The following is a 21,565-nucleotide window of genomic DNA, read 5'->3' on the forward strand; positions in this document are numbered from 1 at the left end:
TCAAGAAAGTGCAATAAGAAATACACATAATGGGTTTTAGTTGAAGCATGAGTTAAGCAGTCTTGTCTATTTCTGGTTTTAACTGTTGGGGTCTAGAGTTGAGCAAGAAGGCTTGCTAACAGCTAAAACTCAGCATGCTTGGAATAGTTTTAGTAAATTTTATTGACAAAAATGCACTACTTTGATTTATCTTTACCTTATTTTTGTCTTTTCTTGTTTAGTTTACCTATGCGTGGAATAAGTTGTATTCCACATCTAATTTTATATATCCCCCAAAAGTAAAGCACAGCTACTAGTCGAGGTTTAGATTTATGATTAATTACATAGTAAGCTTTTCTCTAAACGTTGGAGAGTTACTGACTGCAAATTTATACTGTGGTGTGGTTGGTTTACCTCTTATAGAGTAGAAGGAACTGTTACAGTTTTCTAACATCTCAGACTTTTTGTTCTGCAGATGAGAAAGATTTCCAAATTCTGCCTTTTCCTTTTTTTCTTATTTATTTATTTGAGAGGGGGAGAGAGAGAGAGAATCTTAAGGAGGCTTCACACCCATCATGGAGCCAGACGCAAGGCTTGATCTCATGACCCTGAGATCATGATCTGAACGGAAATCAAGAGTCAAATGCTTAACTGACTGAGCCACCCAGGTGCCCCACCTTGTTTTCTTTTTTAAAAAATCAATAGTAACATAACAAAATACCTGAGAACTAAATTTTCCCTCTATATAATTGTGTTTCCTCAAGAGCTTTTGCCTTAAAACCGACAACAAAATGAAATCTCTTACTCCAGTCATCTGAAGTATCTAGTATCTAGATACTTCCATTCTGTATCTAGACTTCTCAGTGAAAGAAGGGAAATGTTGGGATTCTTGCCTGACTTTCTTTTCATTTCTTTACTGGGATTTAAGAATTCAGAGTCTCCAGGACTCTTTTAGAAATGGGTCTAGACACATGCAGATTCACTGAATTATCAAACAGAATTCCCAGGAAGTGAGAGTTTCAGTGATGTTTACCATCTTCCAGGAGCCTTCTGTTCTGAATGACTTATTTTTTTTTAAGATTTTATTTATTTATTCGACAGAGATAGAGACAGCCAGCGAGAGAGGGAACACAAGCAGAGGGAATGGGAGAGGAAGAAGCAGGCTCTTAGCGGAGGAGCCCGATGTGGGGCTCGATCCCATAACGCCGGGATCACGCCCTGAGCCAAAGGCAGACGCTTAACCGCTGTGCCACCCAGGCGCCCCTGAATGACTTATTTTTTGATTGACAGCTTTACTTTGTAACTTGGTGGCAAAAATCCCAGGACGTGACTGGCCGTCTACCCAAACCCTGCTTTGAGCCTAGTAATGCACACAGCTGCCCAGTGGAGGCAGAGAGACAAGGTCCTAAATCTAAGTGCACAGTGTCCAATAAATCCAGAACGTGAAGGAGAGTGCGGCCATGTTGGAGTCCTTTTGTGGCCCTAATATGGTGGAGCACTGGAGCAGGGGCATCCTCCAGACTGGAGTCTTTTGCGCAGACACTGGCTTTTTGGATTATGGTTGCATTTTCACAGAGTGCGAAGAGTTTTCTGTTCGTGATAATGTTACAAACTAATATGACATTTTGAGTCTTTCCTCAGGTTATAAAATTGGTATTAAAAATTTATTAAGGCCTGAAGTGAGAGACTTCTGGGAGAAACTAGGAAGCTATGTGGCCCCTGAAGAAGAAGGGGGTCACGTGGACCTCTTTGTACCACTTGGAGCATCAGGTCAGTTTTGAAAGGCAGTGCTCAGTGATATTTTGTAAATTTTAGAAATGATTCAGTCACATTTTACTCTTTCTTTTTCTCTTACACCTCACATACTCAGGTATTTAGGGGGAAAAGAGCTGGGGTTAGTGGTCCGAGTAACCTGTCCCTGCAGAAAAAGATCACTAGTGACACTAGCCAGCCAGGGATATTATTTGTAGCTCTTCTGGAAAACACAGTAAAACCAGCTGCCATTACACAGGGGAAAATGCCTGAAACCATAATCAATCAGTCTGAGAAAAGCCTCCCTGCTATGACCTGGAAGGAGTGAGCATGAACTTGGTGACCAAGGACCTTGGGCTTGAATCCCACTCATGCCACTTTAGCTGTGTGGCCTTAGGCAAGTTTGTGGACCTCTGTTTCCTCACATGAAAGTTAGGATAATAGTACCTTACCTTACAGGACTTGTACAAAGTAATGTAAATACTTATAATGAATACACTTATAAAAATACAATAAAAATAAATAATATAAATACTTAAATAAGATTTGAATATTAAAAACAGGCAAAGTGCTTGGTAAAGAGGTGACTGGTTGCTGATTCCGGAGGTTACTGATATAATTTTAAGTGCCCATCGGTCTAGGATCAGTCATTATAATTCAAAGTTGATTTTGGTACCTAAAGAGAAACTCTAGAAACATGAAGACAAATTCACTTTTTTGACATCTGTTAAGTAACAGCTCTGCATTCATGGGCTTTTTTTTTTTTCTAATGCCAAGCAGAGCAAGGCAGAGGGAGTATAAAATTAAATTTTCTCAAACAGTTTCTTTTTCCTATTCCTTAGGGAACTGTGAGTTTTAAAGTTCATTCTAATCCTCGGATTTCACTGAACTATTCATACATGCCAAGTATGCCTCTGGCATGCTTCAGCCAGGGGAAAGGGAAAAACAAAAGGATGGGAAGGGGTTTAAAAGAACATGAATTACAAAATATCGTAAAAAAATTTTTTTACACAGTTATGACAATTATGTAATCTTAACTATAGAAAATGTGCATAGAAAAATCTAGGAGGAAATGTAACACGATTATTAACAGCATCTATCTCCAGATGTGTTTTCTGGATTTCCTACTTCTGAAATCAGAATATGGGTGGTGTGATTCCTTTGTTTAACACCTGTGCATGTGTGTGTGGGGGGGCAGCGTATAGAAGAGGGTTTGGAAGGATGTATACCAAGGTGTTAACAACAGTTGGATAAGTGACTTTTCTTTCCTTTTATTTTTTTTTCCTTTTCTTTTATCTCCTATTTGTCCCTATTTTCTGTAATGAACTAGTATTACTTTTGCAATGAGAGCAAAGCAATTTTTTAATTTTTAAAAAAGTGATCTCTACACCCTCAAACTTACAACCCTGAGATCAAGAGTCTTATGCTCTACCAACTGAGCCAGCCAGATGCCCCGCAAAGCAAAATTTTTAACTGGAGTAGAAGAAAAAGGATTTGGGAAAATAAGGCATTGGAAGGAATCAAGAATAAGGGGAAAACAGCAATAGATTTGGTGACATAAATATTGTCTCAAGTGAAACTTGATGGCACTCAACAGTTTTCTCACCACGATTTTGGCCCCCAAATCATCCCCAAAATCCTCGTCAAATGTAATTTCCACCTGGACGAGCCATCAAGACCCTGGTTTAGACGAAAGGCCCCAGCTTTTTAGTCCAAAACTCTCTTTTCTGCCACCTCAGGCATCACTCCAAGAGCTTGTCATCCCCGGTAGCTGGACGGCCTCTGAAAGCTTGATCTCCAGCATTTTTCTCTCTGAGTACCACTTCCAAAACATGTACCAAATGTCCCAAACATCCATGTTTCAAATATCCCTACTCTATCAGCTGTTTGCCTCAAGACCTCCAATGCACACACCCCCACTTGGTCACTCTGTCACCCTGCCTTCGTCCTGGGTTCCTGCCTCCTTAAACTTGGATCTAATGGTTCATCGTTATCATTACTCTCCTGCAAAGAATCTGAACTTCCTTGTCTCTCCTTCTGGGGCAAAATTCCAGTGCTCCTTAAACCCCACCATCTGCTCGCTCGCTGCCAGCCTGCCCCGAGGCAGCTGTGGTGAGCACAGTACCATGGCTTCTCTTATGACTCTAACCGGGCTCTGCCGGCATAAGTATCAAAGGGATTGCGGCACCGACAAGCGACCCTATCACCTTCCCTCGGTGAAGTCCTCCCACTCTCTGAGATGACAGAGTCATCCCTTCTCCTCCTTGCCCGATCTTTCAAGAACCTCCCTCTCAGCTGTTGACCTCACCTTTACTGCCCTGAGAAAACTCGCGAATTTCGCCCCCCACCTCCAAATTCACCACCTCCCCCACCTCCCACCTTCTTGCTCTGTCTCCCCTGCTGTCACGATGGAAGCAGCAGCTCTGCTCAAACCAGAGCTCAAGCGCCCCCTTGGGCTCGGTATCCCACCCCCTCTCACCTCCTCACGACCACATTCCCACGTTCAGTTCTCTCCGACAGCCTCACCCCCACCCCCTCTTCATCGGGTCATTCCTATTAAATCAGGAACACCTGTAGTACCAGGTGCTATGCTAAAAAAGAGAGCGAGAGAGACCATAAACTGTGCCTCACCTGTCCACACTCGCCTCGATACACCTCTGTACCGACTATACCCGCGGTTCTCCAGCGCGACCATGTATTCGAGGCCCCTAGAAGGCTTCTTAAAGTACTCACTGCTGGGTCTCATCCCAGCACTTCTTACTCAGTAGGTCTGGCAGGGGGCTGAGAATTTTCATTTCTCACAAGTTTCCAGGTGCTGCTCCTGCGGCCGCCACTCAGCGGGGCGCGCACTCCAGATTGTCTCTCTCCCTCCCTCGCCCGCTGCCCCTCCCCCTGCTCACTCACAGTCTCTCTCTCTCTCAAATAAGAAAATTAATAAAATCTAAAAAAATTTCAAGCAGCTCTATCAAGGTATAAATGATGCAAAATAAACTGTACAGATCTGAAGCGTGCATTTGGATAAATGTTCACAGACCCTGTGAAACTGTAAAATAATCAAGATAACGAATATATTCACCACCCCCAACATTTTCCTCATGCCACTCTGCAATTTTTTCCTCCTGCTTCTCCCCACCCCCATCCTGAACCAACCACTGATTTCCTTTCCTTCGCAATGTATTAGTTTGTATTTTATAGAATTTTCTATAAATGGAATCATACAATGTGCATTCTTTTTTGTCAGGCTTCGTTCCCTCAGAAGAATTATTTTAGGTTCATTCATTCGATGCTTGTATCAATGGCTCATTGTTTTTTTATTGCCAGGAATTACTGCGTTGTACGTTTATACCACAATGTGTTTATTCAGTCACTTGTTGATAGATAAGTTCTTTCCAGTTCCCGGGTCTTAACCTAGGAAGCTGCAATGAACCTACGTGTGACCATATGCTTTTATTTCTCTTGGATAAATACCTAGGAGTGGAATGGCTGGGTCCTATGATAGGTGTTAACTTTTTAAACACCGGCTAAACTGTTTTCCGAAGTGGTTGTGCAATTTTACATTTTCACTAGCAATGTATGAGAACTCTGGTCGCATAGTATCCCCAGACTGGGTCCGTAGTCTTCCTAATGTTAGCCGTGCGAGGGGGTGTGCAGTAGTATCTCACTGTGGCTTTAATTTGCATTTTCCTCATGACTGATGATGCTGAACATCTTTTCATGCACTTATTTGCCATTCTTTGGTCTTCTTTGGTGCAGTGTCTGAATCTTTTGCTCATTTTAAAATTAGGTTGTCTGTTTTCTTATTGTGAACGCTTTATGTATTCTAGAAAAGTGATTTACAAATATTTTCTCCCACCCTGGGACTTACGTTTTCCTTCTCTGAACAGTCCCTTTTGAAGAGATGAAGTTCTTAATTTTTGTGAAGTCAAATTTATCTGTTTTTTTCTTTTATAGGTTACACTTTCAATGTCATATCTGAACACTATCTGACTAAATTTCACGAGATTTTATTTTAGAAATAAAGAATTTCTTCTAAATTATTTATAGTTTTGACTTTTAGATTTCTGATCCATGGATTTGTTTTATACAGTTTTAAAAGTATGAGTTCAAGTTTTGTGTTTTTTTAACATATGGATATCTAATTTTTCCAGCACCATTCCTTGTAAAGACTATCCTTGTCTCAGTGCATTCCATTTGCATCTTTGTTGAAATCAATTGACTACATATATGTAGGTATACCGATGGATTCTATTCAATTTCATTGATCCATTCCAATTAAACGATTAGACCCCAGTAAATGAGAGATATCCCAAACTTTCAGCCACTGCCATCTTGTTCCAAGCAATTTGGAGCAATAATTTATTCTTAGACCACAAAAGAATTAAAGTTTATAACCCATATATTAGTTTCATTCAAAATAATTCATTCCATATGTTGAATTCAGTCTTTATGCTGTGTCACTGAAGAAGGAGGGACGTTAATGCCATACTAAATTTTGACCATTGTATTTAACAGTTTCAACAGTTTTAAATCTGTCGTCTTACGATGAGACTTCTCCTTTGAGTCAGACTATTTTAGAGAATATATATAGACTTTTCTCTGTCTTTGGCCTGAGGATTCCAACTTTGAAAATAAGCACCGGGTCAACCTTCCTGCCCCGTCCCTCCACCCTGTTGTTTAGTCCTCATTAATTGTTTGGACTTCAGCACTTGGGGATGAGCTATAAGGTGCTTATGGACAGTTCCATGAGGGATTTGCATTGAAGATGAGGAATCCTAGTGGCCTCTCTTGGCCAGCTTAGCTCTCCTAGCAATACGTAACTGTTCTGAGGCAAAACCTATGAGTAAACTAATGAAAATATTTTTGACTCTGCAGAGGCAGGAATGGAAGTTCTTTCTCAGCTGTCTCAACTAACTGGCACGTTCTTCACTGCCCCCACTGGCATTGCAACTGGCTCTTACCAACACAGTAAGTGTATACGGGGGCTGACCACAGTTCCCAGGAACATCCACAACTCCATGGTCACCAAAAGACACAGCACAGCTAATAATACCGGTTCTGGCCCATGCCAATGACTGTCTTCCATTCCTTCTCGAAAGGAATGCTGTCACTAACCAAACTAGGTCATTTCCCACTGCCCTTTCATGTGCTTAGAAAGGGATTATTTATTACAAATATTTGCTTCAAACCATCATGTACACAAACTCTGTTGAAAACATCATTTTAAATAATTAAAGATGTATAGTTGTTGATCTAAAGAAATAACAAGTACCAAGAATAATTCTTCTTAGGGAGATAGAATCAATATGGTTTCATTTGGAAATAAGAATTGCAGCTATAAAGAGATGGTGAAGGGACTTGCTCAGGTTCAATTCAATTGCATGACCTGAGAGGGAAAAACAAAGATAAAATATACACCTGAAAGCAAAGTTTCATTTAGATACTGAAGCTGCAGATATTAAATGCAAATGTAACATTGGCTGACCGACAGGAGAACCACACCGCTCTGCTGAAGTAACGAGAACCCTTTTCCCCTTTAAAACTCCCTGGCCTCCTATGACACGGGCTTTGGGGCCATGCAGAAACCATGTAAAGCATGATGTCTCTAATCCCAAATGCCAAGGGACTTTCAAGCCTGGGGAGAACTGGAATGATTGGAAACCTGTACGGGAAAAGATTCCATGTATCTACAAAAAAGCACATTGACCTGCTAGATTTTTATAGCAAAAGTCACTTGTTAATTTTAGTTCTATAGCTACATTACTAAGTGATAGATAGCACATTGGGCCTCGTGCAGAGAGGACGGCAGCCTTGCAAGGTGAAGCAGGGTGCAAACACTGTTATTTATGGGGTGGCCTGTCATCCTTTTCTCCTACTCTGTCTTCTCTTCCTTCTGCTCATCTCCCCTTTCCCTCGCTTCTTCTTAGTTTTCTTCTAGAAAATCATGTTACAAAGAGTTGCACATGTTTATCAATAAGAATGGGGGAAGGGGAGTCAAATAAGTCTATCTATCCACTGAGGACAGGAAATTAGATTATCACGCCCCAGCATTCAGTAATTGACTTTCAAGGAGAGAACTTCCTTAAGCACCCACTACAGTCATGTACAGATATTTAGAGAGAGAGAGCAGCTTGAAATGATGTAAGGAAGCCACAGGGCTGGTTAGCCCAAGATGACTTTGGATGGCATGGTGGGGAAACCAGGCAGAGTGGGGTTTTCTTGTATATTCATTTTAGTATGTAAAGAAAAAGCAACATATTCTTGCCTACTCTCCTTCCTGATATACAAACCCAGCAGCTATTTAATTTTGATTTGAAATGTAACAGGTTAACCTTATCTGTCAAAGAATAGATAGGCATTTGAAATTGTTAATTGTGTCCTTCTTGAGCTTCTAATTTTACCTTTGAAAGCAGACGATGGGTGTTTCTCTTAGTCTTCTAATGAGAAAGGAGAATAAGCCTGCTGTAAATACAACTAAGTTTTTTTGTACCGTAAACAAGAAGAATTCTTTCATCTGCGCTCCAGCCCGCAATAATAAAAGGAGAAAATCATGTCAGTTCTTAGTGATTGGCTGGGACGACCGTGGGAAAGGGCTCCCTGTTCCATCTACTTCAGTGAATCAAAGCTGCAGACGTGGTCCAGTCTCACGGACTTTCTGGAAGACACCTTGAAATCAGTAAGGAAACAGTTAAGTCCTCTCTTCAAGGAGTTGCAGAAGAGTGTCAGTGCCAGGATAATAGGTAAGAACTCTTGCTGCTTCTGTTGCAGGTTCCTTATGAAGGCGGTTCTGTATCTAGAGTGAATACAAGGTTAGGAACAGCTCAAGCAGAAGTTGGCTTCTATACCTGTTCAGTAAAACTTTATTTCCTTTGTTTTTCATATCTCCTTTCAAAAGTAATGCCTATCCACCGACAACAAATACATTCATCTTCAAAATGCTGAAGCTAGTTCCTTTTAAATAGTAGCGTCTTACTAATCCTATGCCAGTCAGTGGGTTACCTAGACAAAACTCCCCGAGTGATTGCTAAGCCGGTGGGCTCTGCTCTTCTTCCCACCACAATTTGCTCTAAAAGTTAAGCTCCTCTTAGACACAGCACCCATTAATTAAATTGTTCTATGTATTTTCTATATAAAGTATTCAGTTTGGTGGTGGGCTCCACGGTCCTCTGCTGAGCCTATTGGACGTCACTTATCGTCCCATTTGCACTCCCTACTCATGACTAATCTATCACAAGAGAGTCTTGGAAGCCTTTTTCGGTGTCAACCAGATCTTCCCCTTAATCAGTCCGCTCTTTAAAATGAAATTTTTTGTTTGTTTTGTTTATTTATCATCTAGGTACATGAGCACCACCTCCATCTTTAACTACCTACTCAATTTATTCTTAACTCTTCTCATCTGTCTAAAACACCCTCGATATCAAGTCATTATTTAGTTCTGTCTTATTTCCTTCTTCCCTCCCTGTCCTGCTTCTTATTAAGGTCCTGTTGCCACAATTACTGTCTACACGACAGCTATAGCGCACAAGTATGCATGTAGACATTTTTGTCAATATATGTCCTACATCGCTTTACATAAATGCCTCCAAAACAGGTTGCTGTCTTCTTGGTTTTATATACTATCTGCTTGACCACATTTAGTAGATGTTCAGCCAATATTTTAAAAAGGTTATAAGGCTATAAACAGGGAGAAATTATTTCTTCTGGTTTTTTTCATAGATTCTTAAGGACCAAAGAGAAAAGCAGAAAAATTAGCTTTTTTCAGGATAGAAGTATTTTTTGATGATATTTGTAAGAAATGAGAAGTTATATGGAGTAAAATTATTTGCATATAAATGCACATTGTTCAAAATATTAAAAAATATAAGAAGATGTCTGTGTAACTATGGTTGTATGTTATTTTCTGTAGACTTCAAGTATTTAAGTCTTGAACTCGAAGATACAGGGGTGTGAGGAGGAAGTTTTGGTGGGAATGAAATCTAAAATTTAAACTTATAAAGTTTATTTTCACATGTTCTCTCCTTGTTGTCCAATTTATAGATTCTATTTAATACCAGCTTTACCAGGGTGGGCACTTTTTAATATGCTTTACATTTAGTTACTCTTGCTCAATTTATATTTTATCATAGTGGATAATCCCATGGCATAATAGAATTTTAATTTTTATGCTTCACACTTTTTAATCCACTAAAAAGCAACTGTGAGGAATGAGTTGTTTTCTTCTTGATCACATCTCTTACATAAATTAATTACAAGGCATATGGCCTTATATATTTACAGGGCAATTTACTTTTGACAACATGAGTATGGCTAACATTCTGAATAACCAAGAAATTGCACAAACTCTGGCAGACGGATTGATGGAACTTTCAAAAGATAATTCTGTGAGTGTTTCTTTGAAGAAAAGCAAACTTTAACAACCTAACACTTAAGTACATTTTTAGTTTGTGCCAATTTTTTTTTTAACCAGTTTATCCCTTAGGAGACACAATTCCTCTGAGAAATTACATCGGGTTGTAAAAACAGCCACTGAGAGATTCTGGGCTCAAGATGTATTAGGTACACAAAATAGACAAATATAGGGGCACCTGGGTGGCTTAGTCGGTTAAGCATCTGCCTTCAGCTCAGATCGTGATCCCAGGGTCCTGGGATGGAGCCCCACATGGGCAGCCGGGAGCCTGCTTCCCCCTCTTCCCCTCCCCCCTATTTGTGTTCTCCCTCTCTCTCTCAAATAAATAAATAAAATCTTTTTAAAAAAATAGACAAATAGGAAAATTTTCTAGGTTATTTAAAATGTATTTACATTGTGCACTGTTTTCCATCTTGTGATTAATTTCAGTCAGAAGTGACTTCCTTAAACAACATGTTAGTGGCTTTATGTTTCACATAAACATTACTCAACAGTTTAAACAACTAATAGTATGATAGGAAAACCGAGAAAGCATGAAACCAGATTGAAACTGGTGAAGGGCAGAAAAAGGCTAGCTGAGAGAGGAAGGGAAAGAGAACACAAAAGAACAGAAATAAGCAAATCAATAATTTGGTTGGGGACAGGCATGGGGGAAGTGTGAAGAAGCACTTTTTTCAGAAACCATCTTGGTTACTGTCCCAGAAAAGTCAGTCTACACATCACACATCCTCACATAGTGAGGAGGGACAGTTTGCCCATCTGCCCCGAGACAATGGCAGGGCCCTAGGACCATGAACTATGTATGCAGCTCTGCTGTGGGGAAGCTGAGAGCAGGATAGGATTAGGGATGATACTCGTATCCCTGGTGCTCCATAAGGTCTTACTTCCCACTGTAAGATTCTCAACCCCTCTCTTCCACTGTAGTAATTCTACTTTGTGGATAAATTTAACACCGTCTTTGTACATGCTCTTTATCTACCAGGGGTCTGCCCTGGTTTCAGGTTGGCTGTCTGGGTAAGCAGCAGGCATCTCCAGAGTTAGCTGTGCACAGGTGGAGTCTGAGAAGCTGCCGTTGGCCATGATTTGTCTTCTCTGAAGACCCAGCCCCTCACTGTTCTAGCTACCCATCGGTAGCCCGGGGAGTAAAGGCCCTGGGGAGCTTTGCTGATAAAATGATCAGGGATGTTCACAGGGATGACCCTGAGGTCTTGAAAGATCCTGGACTGTCTCCTGAAAGACCAAAGAATTACTAACATGTTTGATGTAGGTTCAGTGTACTTACCACCAACCGAACTATTTAAAAATAGTCATGTATGATGTAATTTTGCTGGTGCTCAAACCTGTAGCCTGAGAGGGAACCATATGTGGGGGTGTCCTAGGCTGTTCTGTCATCCTGCTGCAAGGGACTCTCCTAGGCTTCTGTCCCCCCAGATAAAGCAGGCTCCTTCCCGTCCCCGTTCCTCATCTGGCCTCGAGACTGACGTGGACCACTTTGGGCCACTTTGGTTCTGATGATTTTGAGACCTTCCCCACAAGACCTTAGCATCCTAATGGGATTGTGACAATAAGAGAACTGAGATTAACTACAAAGCCCCAATTACAGACTTTATTTGAATAATACTTACTTTGTTTTCTAGACTTTTAATTAGGTAGAAAGAAGAAAATGCTACTAAAAATATGTCTTCTTTTCTGCTGCACCAGTATTGACCTGTATTCTGGGTGAATGTTTTAACTGGAAATTCTTTCTTTTTCTTTTGGTGCGGGGGTGGATTTTTTAGGACAAACCTCTGGAGTTTTTGTCAGATTTTCTGCTGAAGAAATGTGGTAAAGGGAGCAAAGATTTTGAAGAAAACGTTATTCCGACAAAATGTGATCCAAAGGCAGCGTTCAGTTTACTCCTGAAGGTAAAGTGATTGCTGCAATTTTATGCCATTATTTCACCGTACAGTTAGACACCTGTGGTTAGGAAATTCATAAACAATACTGATAATTCTACCTGGAAAGCCTTTGACTTGTCATTTCTCCTAAGAATTTGCCTTTCATGGATTGTTATAAAAATGGTGTTTTGTAGTTTCATAACAAGAGTGACATTTAAGGCACCTCAGAGTGAAAGCTGCGTCACTGGCTGGAGTAGCACGGTTCTGGCGGGAGGACAGGCAGCCATTTGCACCGAGCCACTCACTCAGTGGGGTCTTGGGACAGACTACAGAGATGTTCTCATTTGCAGCCTAGGACACTTTTTGGTGAAACAAGGATGTGTTCTTCTTTTCTTAGTTGAGATTCCAATTCATAAAAGGAAAAAAATTGGGTTTTAAACCAGTTCTTCAAGCAAACCAGAATAATTTTGCCAGTAGTATGTTCAGAATCCGGCTGTCCTTGGTTCAGTGAAATAATCAGGACTCAGGAAACACTGAAAATTGCCTTGTCATTCAAAGAGCCGGTTTCTATGAAAATGTAATTTCAGAACCATGTGACGCTCATAGAAAAATCACCTCTAGGCTGATCGAAGCCTGGGGGATGCCACCTCCACCGCCATGGGAACTATTACTAGGAATAGATCTGTGAGTTCTATATAGCAGACAAGTAATCTGTTGCCCTATTAACCTAATATTCTGGAAGCCTCTGATCACACTTCTTTAGAGGATAGCACAGTGCAGGGGAGGGCAAACAAGGAGGGCTGCTGGTGGCAATGTCCCCTCTGCCACGGCTGCAGACTCGTTCAGCAACATGACAGGCCTGCAGGTATGCAGAGCCACCCCTCAGACGTTACCAGAGAAAGACCCTTGCTTTAACCGTCCTCCCTGCCAAACTGATTTATTTTTCCCAAGCACAGGCTTTCTTTCCAAGAAGATTCCTAACACATTTCCAGGGACATCTAAGCCCTCGGTAAGCCAGAGCCCTGCTTGCCCCCATACTTAAATATGTCTTTTCAGGAAACTCTCACAGACCATGTACCAGTCAGGGTTCTCCAGAGAACCAGAACAAATAAGATACATATATATATACACACTAAGATAAGTTACACTAGTATATACACTATATACACTAGTATATACACTATACATTGTATAGTATACTATACACATACTATACTATGTATACTATGTACATATATATGGCATACTATATACATATAGTATACTATGTCTATGTATACATATACACTAATAGGATACACATATACATGTATGTATGTGTATATATATATATATATATATACACACACAAAGAGATTTGTTATAAGGAATTGGCTCACATAATTATGGAGGCTAAGAAGTCATAAGATCTTCAGGGCAAGTTGACAAGTGGAAAATATCCAGGAGAGCCAATGGTACGGTTCTAGTCCAAAAGCTGGCAGGCTCAAGACCAGGGAAGAGCTGATGTTTCAGTTCAAGTCCAAAGGCAGGAAAAAGCCAACATCCCCGTTTGAAGGCTATCAAGCAGGAGGAACTCTCTCTTATTTGAGGGAGGTTGAGGCTTTTCATTCTATAGTCCTTCAACTAATTGGGTGAGGCTCACCCACATTAGGGAGCACAAGCTGCATTACCCAGCCTACCTATTTCAGTGTTAATCTCATCAAAAAACACCCTCACAGACACACCCAGAGTAATTTGACCCAATGTCTGGGCACCCCATGGCCAGTCAAGTTGACAGAAAATTAATCATCACAATTTCTCAGTTAGAGGCTAACTCTGCCCCCCCAACTTCTCAGTTTAGTTCCCTAAATATTTACAGGAATGAACCACGTGCAAGGCACTGTCTTGTACCTTGGAACAGACAACAAAATAAGACATAGACACTCTTTAAGGTACACAAAGCCTGCACAGAAACAGATGACATGGCTTGATTGGTGCCTATTAGGATGTGCAGGAGGGAATAGGAACACCAAAGTGGATATTTAATCAAGATTCCCTTTCTGCTTCTCAGAGGCCTTTTGCCTTATTGTGGCAGCTGTTATATTTTAAGATTCTTGGGGATTAGTCTCCCAAAAAGGTGGATGTTATCTCCATCCATCCTTCAGTCTATGAAACCCTTTGGAAAACAGCTCTCAGGGCTCTAGAATCACTGGTTTCCCCTTGCTTCCCTAAAGGGGATGCCCAACATGTCACCGCATCACATGGGGTCCAAAGTCTTCTGAAGTCCTCACAACATCTGTGTCATTCCTGACTCCCTAGAAACCTTACTGGAGTTCTTCCACCCCCCTTTATTCCTAAGGGTGAAGCTGTCACCCCCAATCCCAGACACACAGACCCCGGAAATGTTCCTTTCTGAAGCAAGAAAACTCGAAGGAAGCATTGGGGACTAAAGGATCAGTGCTTTCTCCTCTGAAGTATTTCTTTTACATTAGAAAGACCAGACAATTGGCAAGAATCACTTCTGGAAACTCTGACACCTAGAAGAATGGTTACTGGGAGCATTTTCTCTCAAAGACACTTGCATTCTTTCCCCTCGGGGTGGTGAGATCAAGCTTCTTGCTGGGCTGGAGCTTGCTTGAGAGTCTCTCTCTCTGGTTCCCTTGGCCCCTCCTCACTCTCTCCTAAAAAAAAAAGTCTGTAAAAAAAAGTAGATGGGCAGTATACAATGAGAAAACTTGCTATTTTTAGATTCAAATAAAATTACCATGCCAGATTAATCCATTTCCTATCCACAAAGAAAAATTTATATCTAATAAAAATGGCTGCTGCTGAGCCAGAGATGAGCAGAAGCCCCAGGGTGAGCGAGCAGGTTCCTCCCAAGTGGGGTGGGTGGTCGAGGGGGCCGGGTCAACACCTGACTTGCCATGCACGAGCTCGCCTGTGAGCCTGCACAACAGGGTGGGGGCCGAGATAAGACCTCTCCCTGACCTGTGAGATCCACAGGCGCCCCTGGACGGACTGAGTTCTCTTAATCTCGGGCCAGTTTGAATTTAATTTCCATTTTATGGCTGCAGCCACTTCCACCTCTGCAACTCCTGGCGTCGCCACCAACTGCTTGAAGTTATCACGTCTCTCTACAAATAACCAGCTAGTGCTGATTCCGAACGAAGAGAGCGTGCTCCATTCATGGAGACTTTGAATGACTTGGTCACAATTCAAAGTAGGTCCCCGCCCCCCTAAGTATCAGCGCACGCCAGGCTGGTACGGGACAGCCACAAACGGGGGGAAGGAAAGAAACGGTGGGAAGACGGGGGGAAGGAAAGAAACGGTGGGAAGACGGGGCAGCTGCGAAGCGCTGAGACTAGGGAGGGGCTCCCGCACCCCAGGGAGAAGCTCGCCGGAGGCGCTGGGGGACCGCGGCTCTTCGACAAAGGCTTCAGGCCGCCGTAAAGAACGGGGGCAGATACGGAATAAAAATTCCATTTTGTCTGAAGAGAGTGAAGGTGAAACAAAAAGGTCTGGGCTGTCAGTTGATGTTTTTTTCCCAGTCTCACCCCTAGATCTCAAGGGGTGTTACCGTGAGTAGTTTTATCTTTGACTGGGAAGGGCGGCTGTGATGACCGGGAATCATCCATCAGCTCTCACCACAAACGCGGGGCCACCGCTCCATTGCTGGAGTGGACCTGAAGGCAGCAGGTGGGACTACCTTTTCTGAGAGAGAGAGAGAGAGCTGAGGGATGGCGCGGAAGGGAGAGCGAGAGAGAAAATCTTAAGCAGGCCCCATGCCGAGCATGAAGCCGGACGAAGAGCTCCATCCCACGACCCTGAGATCATGACCCGAGCCGAAACCAAGAGTCGGGGGACTTAACCGACTGAGCCACCCAGGTGCCCCAGAACCATTTTTTTTAATGTGCTAATTTATATGGAAGCCACAAGAACAACTAACAAGGAAAGTGAAGAAAGAATAAGCTATATTTAAATGTGGAAACAGGTCTAGAGAGAGCATGTGAACTGTTTCTGACACATTTTCATTAGATAAAAAAAGGGGTGGATTTTACAAAGTGCTGTGAGCTTTTCCTTCTGGCAGTTTCAAAAGTTAGATAAGCCATTTGCCCTCAGCTGACAAGGGACAGAATGAGGCAGAAGCCTGGAATTTGTGGGATTCCTTGAGTGTCTGTCCCCTGCCTCCCAGGGGAAAAGGGGGCTGCCCTGAATTTAGTTCCTCAAGTATACTGTAGTTCTTAGAAAGCTAAAGGTTTTTTTTTTTCAACATAAGATTTAATTTAAGAGAGGCATCACATTTGCCAAGTGCTTCACTCATTGTGTTTGGTGTACAGTGTGGGTGAGGCTGAGGGCAGACAGCTACTGGAGGCCTCCTGTGGGCACAGCACCCACTGGGCATTCAGATATCCCAAGGCCTGCCCCCAAGTAATCAAGTCTGCCTTGAATCCTCAGGAAGGAAATGTTCTAGAAGACAGCCCTCAGGACACAAAATCAAGTCTCAGCAAAAACGATCCAAATTTGGAGATGCTGGTTAAGCTGGTAAGCCAATCATTACCCAGTGAGAATTTTCCGTTTGTTTTGCTCCTGACCAAAAAACGGCTTCAGTCTTTATTCTGGTTAGTTCTTTTTTTCTTGAAAGCTTCCCTTAAGGGGAATTAAAAAAACAACAACACCTAAATATAATTGAGGGGGGAATCCAACGGGTCGATTTTTCTTTTGAGTAAGTGCTGGTCTGAAAAGAAGTGGAACCAAGAGGATGTAAGTGTAACATCTTGGGAGCAAGAGCCATGTTGGTGCTACTCTGATTTTCTAAAATGACACAAGGACAGCATTTAAAGAAATGGCCCATGGACATAAAGGGTCACAGTTTCTAACTGACCCACCAACTGGTGGTCTGACTTCAAAGCCTGAGTATAATCAATATAACTTTCAGGGCCCTGCCCTTTGTTTGCAAAGGGTAGTGCAGGGAGGAGGCTGCAGACAGGCAGAGGCTTGGTCCTGTCCTGCCCTAGCACACAGCACACACACGCCCTTTCACCTTTCTCCGCACCATGTTTGCGAATTCATTGTATTTTCTTTCTCAGGATCCTTTAAGGTAGGCGTTAGCAACCACCTTTTGTAGATAAGGAGCTCAAGTTAGAACACTTAATTGACTTGCCTAAGGTCAGACAGCCAGGGGAGAAAGAGACTTGAATCCCGGGGCCCCCAAACTCAGCCCCGGGGCTCCTCCCCCAACCCCTCCACACGCTGGGCGAATCCACTTGCTGCGCGGAGTGCCAGTGTGGACCTTGTGGCGTGGGCGCCCACACACCCTCAAACCCACCCCCGGGAATCTCCAAGGAAGGGGGGTTCACGTCATGCCATGAATATGATAGTGTCTTGTCTCACTGGTGGTCATAACACCTGACATTAGTTTTAAGACAACAATGAAAGGTTTGACAACTGAAACCTTAATCCAAAATGATTATAAATATTGGAGAACTCCAACATCTAAAAAAATTGTATGCATAAAAATGTAATACGGGCTCCAAGTCAGCTGCCAGGTGGATACAAATGTTGTTCTGGTTTTTTTTTTTAACGCGTTAGGTAAAACTTAACCAAGAACAGTGTGTTTATAGTATTTCATAGAGTGAGTTTTCTGATTTTTCTCTTAAATTTGTTTTACATTTTAATTTCAGTTCATGAAGTTATGGTTGATTTGTTTTGGGTGAAGGTTACATGGCATTACACTTAATATTGTCATATTTTATCTGGGGCACTGTGGGGCGTATTTAGGGCTGAAGGGAAAAGAAGAAATTGTGTTCTAAGAGTATTAATAGTTCTAGGCTCAAGTACAAGGCCATTAAAATTTTTAAATTTAAATATTATAATTGTTTTCTATTGTAAAGATATTCATTCTTCAAGCTTTGAAAAATACGGTAAAGAAAAAGAATTACGTAGTCCCAGTACTGAAAATTAACTTCTCCATGTGTCTCCATAGCATACATAGCAATAGGGTGGGGAGTTTCCTTACGCCAGTGTATGATTTTTCCCTCTGCATTACAGGATAAAACAGGACTTTGAAATATAGAAAACAGGATATTTAGCAACCTAGCCAAATGCATTCACAGTTCCGTGTTAGGGTCCTTTATCCTAAATACTGAAAGAAGAGCATGAGTTTAGTGTTTTATACATGCCTGTGAAAAGCAGAGTAGTTGATAATGAGAGGGCTAGCTCATTTCAATTCTTCTGTCTGCAGGATAATCAATAAAACACTATAAATCAGGGTACCTGGGTGGCTCAGTCAGTTAAATATCTGACTTCGGCTCAGGTCATGATCCCAGGGTCCTGCTTCTCCCTCTCTTGCTACCTCTGATTGTGTTCTCTCTGTGTGTGTGTGTCAAATAAATAAAATCTTTAAAAAAAAAACACCATAAATCAATCAGTAAAATACTGGGGAAAAGAATTAGGGAAGCAATCAAGAGTGGGCAACCCAAAGGCTTCCTCTGTGGACCATCATTCCCATGAAGGCAAGGCTGTCCTCCCACCGTTGTGTAGTCAGCACCGGTCCCATGTCACTGAATACGTATAGGGATGGATAGATGGATAAACATCGGGCCTCAATCTCCCCTCCTCAGGATCCAAGACTAAAAGCCCATCTCTCCTAGGGCGTGAGGCTGGCCTGATGTGAGGCCCAGTTGGTGATACCGAGTCAAGCAGTGGTCAGCAGGGTCCACCATAGGCCCCTGTCAAGGTTCCCTTCAACGTTGTTTATTGCAAACCCCAACAGGGGACTCTCAGAGTCACTGCCTGACCAGCCCGTCATTTCTCCACCTCCTCTGACTTTCAGGCTCTTTGAGGCTGTAAACTGGGGGTCATTCTGCTTTCCCTATGAGTTCTTAATGCCTTTCTACAGGAGAGAAAACTCCAGGTGGACTCAGCTGAAAAGCGATCGAAAGTGGTCAGGGAGCTCTTACAGAGTGAGAGAAAATACGTGCGGATGCTGGAAATTGTGAGAGATGTCTACGTAACACCACTGAAAGCCGCGTTGTCATCGAACAGAGCGATTCTCAGTGCTGCAAACCTCCACATCATTTTCTCTGATATTTTGCAGGTTTTAAGTCTCAACAGGTAAATTCTGAAGAGGTATTTTTTCAAATATTCCATTTGCCAGCGGAGGAACCCACACTTAATTGTTTCTAAATCTGTACCAAGGAGCCCCTTCTTGGAGCCCCTGATTGTCTCACAAGAGAGGGCTCTTGCCATGGGGCTGCAACCAAGAGTGAGGATGCCCGGAGGCTTACCCTGGCCTCATTTCCAGGCCACAGTTCAAGGAGTGGAGCTTAGTGCCTGGTGGTTCTGTATTCCATATACTGTTTACTCACAGGCAAGGGGAAGGAGAGCTGTCTGGCACTGTTCTTAATCAACAGTGTCTGGTTGAGCAAAGGGGAAAGAACACAAAGGATTTCACGGCATCAGGTCACTAGGATACTGTGCTTAGAGAGCCAAGGCTGGGGGCCCGCTGAGTGACCATGCATTGTTTCAAGTATGCCAGTTGACAAAGAAAAGTGATCACGTGTACGGGCGGCACAGACGAACTGAGCTTCTCCGCCAGTAATTCTCTTGCTCCCTGACCTCTGGGTAACTCAGAAGCTCTTCACCCTCACTGGGTCCCAGCTGCTACAAAAGGAAGAGGTTGAACTAGGCCTCTTCCCAGTTTCGCGGCCTGTGATGGCTGAATGATGGACAACCCTAGGTCTACAGCAGTGGGCCGATGGGGAATTGTGACATTTGGAGTGAGTTGAGCACTCTCCTCTGAGGACTGTAAGCAACCTTCACCACCTGGCTGCCTGGCCACATGGGAGTGGGACAGGCAGGGACAGCCCTGTGGAGGCCAGCCTGGGGCTCCGACTCAAGGGATTAAGAGGAAGAGGTGAGACTCCACCAGAGTCAACCGACTTCCTCACACCCCCACCCCTCCTCCTCTCCGGGCAAATCTGCCCTGCTCTGTGTCAAGGCAAACAGATTTTGACAAAAGCCCTGCCAGGCTGCACTAATGACAACTAATTTATTTTTATTTTTTTTAAGCTTCTAGGTTATCCTCGGCCAGTATTTCATGGGCATGCTTTTCTCATATGGCAGGCAGTTTCTAGACAACCTGAGAGACAGACTGCAGGAATGGGGCCCAGCCCACTGCGTGGGAGAAATATTCCTCAAGTTTGGAAGCCAGTTGAACACATATACCAATTTCTTCAACAACTACCCGGTTGTTCTGAGAACTATGGAGAAGGTAATGATTGAGTTACTATCCAGGCATGAATGAGACTTTCTGAGCTTGAAAGAAAGTTTTGTGTGCAATCCAAAGGACTAGGATTAATAGGAAAGACTTCTTCCCTACTCTTAGCTTCCAGCTGACCGTGAGCTCTTTGAGGACGGGGCCCCGGAGTTATTAATTTTGTATCACTAAGGGTTAGCACAGTGCTTGATACAGCAGGACCCAGGAACTAGTTGTTGGACTGAACTAATCACACAAATTGCCATCCTTTCATCTATCTGCCCCAGATACCCTGTGGTTCAGTCATAGAAAAATGTTTAACAATGAGGTAGAAACAAGATTGAGAGCCCTGATTCGTCGGCCAACAGTCCTCTGTGGCCTTGACAAGTTCACCTCTCTTGTGGAGAAAAGGAATTAATAATCCATATGTTTCTTGGAATAAGGACCCTCAATTTGTGAAATCTCACTATGAAATAAGGATTTTTTGTCTTCCATTCCTTAGAGAGTTCATGATAAATAATTTTCCCCTTCGCGACGGAAGCCATATGTAGTCTGGGCAGGAATATTCAGCTCCCTTCTGAGTCACGCACTGCTCTTGCTGGGATCTCTTCTGATGGCAGTGAGCCCTCTCTTTCCTCCCTCTTCAATTTGCGTCAAGAGAGCAGAAGAGGGTCCCTTGAGCTTCTGCTAGTGTCCACTACATTCACTTTGGCTGTGTCCACCTGTCCGTACTGAAGCCCTGAGGGGAAGTCCTGGGGGCTGGGAGGCCTCTGGACAATTCCTGACCTCAGACATCTCCCTTTGTAGTAGTATTCTTACCCCGCACATGGAGTTTAAATACTGCTGGACAACCGAATTATGTGAAAGTTGCATGAATAAGGCAGTTTTTGAGAACCAACCTTTAGGACCAGAATGGAAGCAAAATGTCATATGATATCATAAATTGATATCAAAATTGTTATAGTTAGGGATAATAATGATATCTATTCCACTAGCATGGGGTGTGCAGATAAATAGTAAACTTTAGCTGTTAATATTACACCCAGTGAATATTTGGTGCATTACTGGCATCTTTGAGGCATGTATGTACTGAGAAAAATGAGGTAACTTCCTGAGTGTTCTAATGGTGATGAATGAATACATTTTAAAACAGATACTTAGCATAGTGGAGCCCTTCATGATGTTACTACGGAAAACATAGTCAACAGCAGTATTACAGTGAATACTATTAATAGTTTCTTACTGTGGAGGTAGCATTTCCTGCCTGACAAGAGGTAGGTAGGGCAATCCATGAGAAAGCTGAGGCTCAGAGAAGTT

The 21,565-nt window shown here is 42.6% G+C and overlaps 1 protein-coding gene across 1 annotated transcript in view; it reads left to right on the top strand.

The window, feature by feature from the left end:
* ECT2L (epithelial cell transforming 2 like) overlaps positions 1-21,565 on the top strand; it is a 76,219-nt gene that overhangs the window by 40,710 nt on the left and 13,944 nt on the right. The window contains exons 9-16 of the mRNA XM_034669203.1: positions 1,621-1,749; positions 6,604-6,696; positions 8,286-8,468; positions 10,006-10,109; positions 11,914-12,039; positions 16,447-16,533; positions 18,890-19,104; positions 20,116-20,263. Of these exons, the coding sequence (XP_034525094.1) occupies positions 1,621-1,749; positions 6,604-6,696; positions 8,286-8,468; positions 10,006-10,109; positions 11,914-12,039; positions 16,447-16,533; positions 18,890-19,104; positions 20,116-20,263 (1,085 nt within the window). The remainder of the gene's footprint in view (positions 1-1,620; positions 1,750-6,603; positions 6,697-8,285; positions 8,469-10,005; positions 10,110-11,913; positions 12,040-16,446; positions 16,534-18,889; positions 19,105-20,115; positions 20,264-21,565) is intronic.

This window comes from Ailuropoda melanoleuca, chromosome 10, assembly GCF_002007445.2.
Source record: "Ailuropoda melanoleuca isolate Jingjing chromosome 10, ASM200744v2, whole genome shotgun sequence".
NCBI lineage: Eukaryota > Metazoa > Chordata > Mammalia > Carnivora > Ursidae > Ailuropoda > Ailuropoda melanoleuca.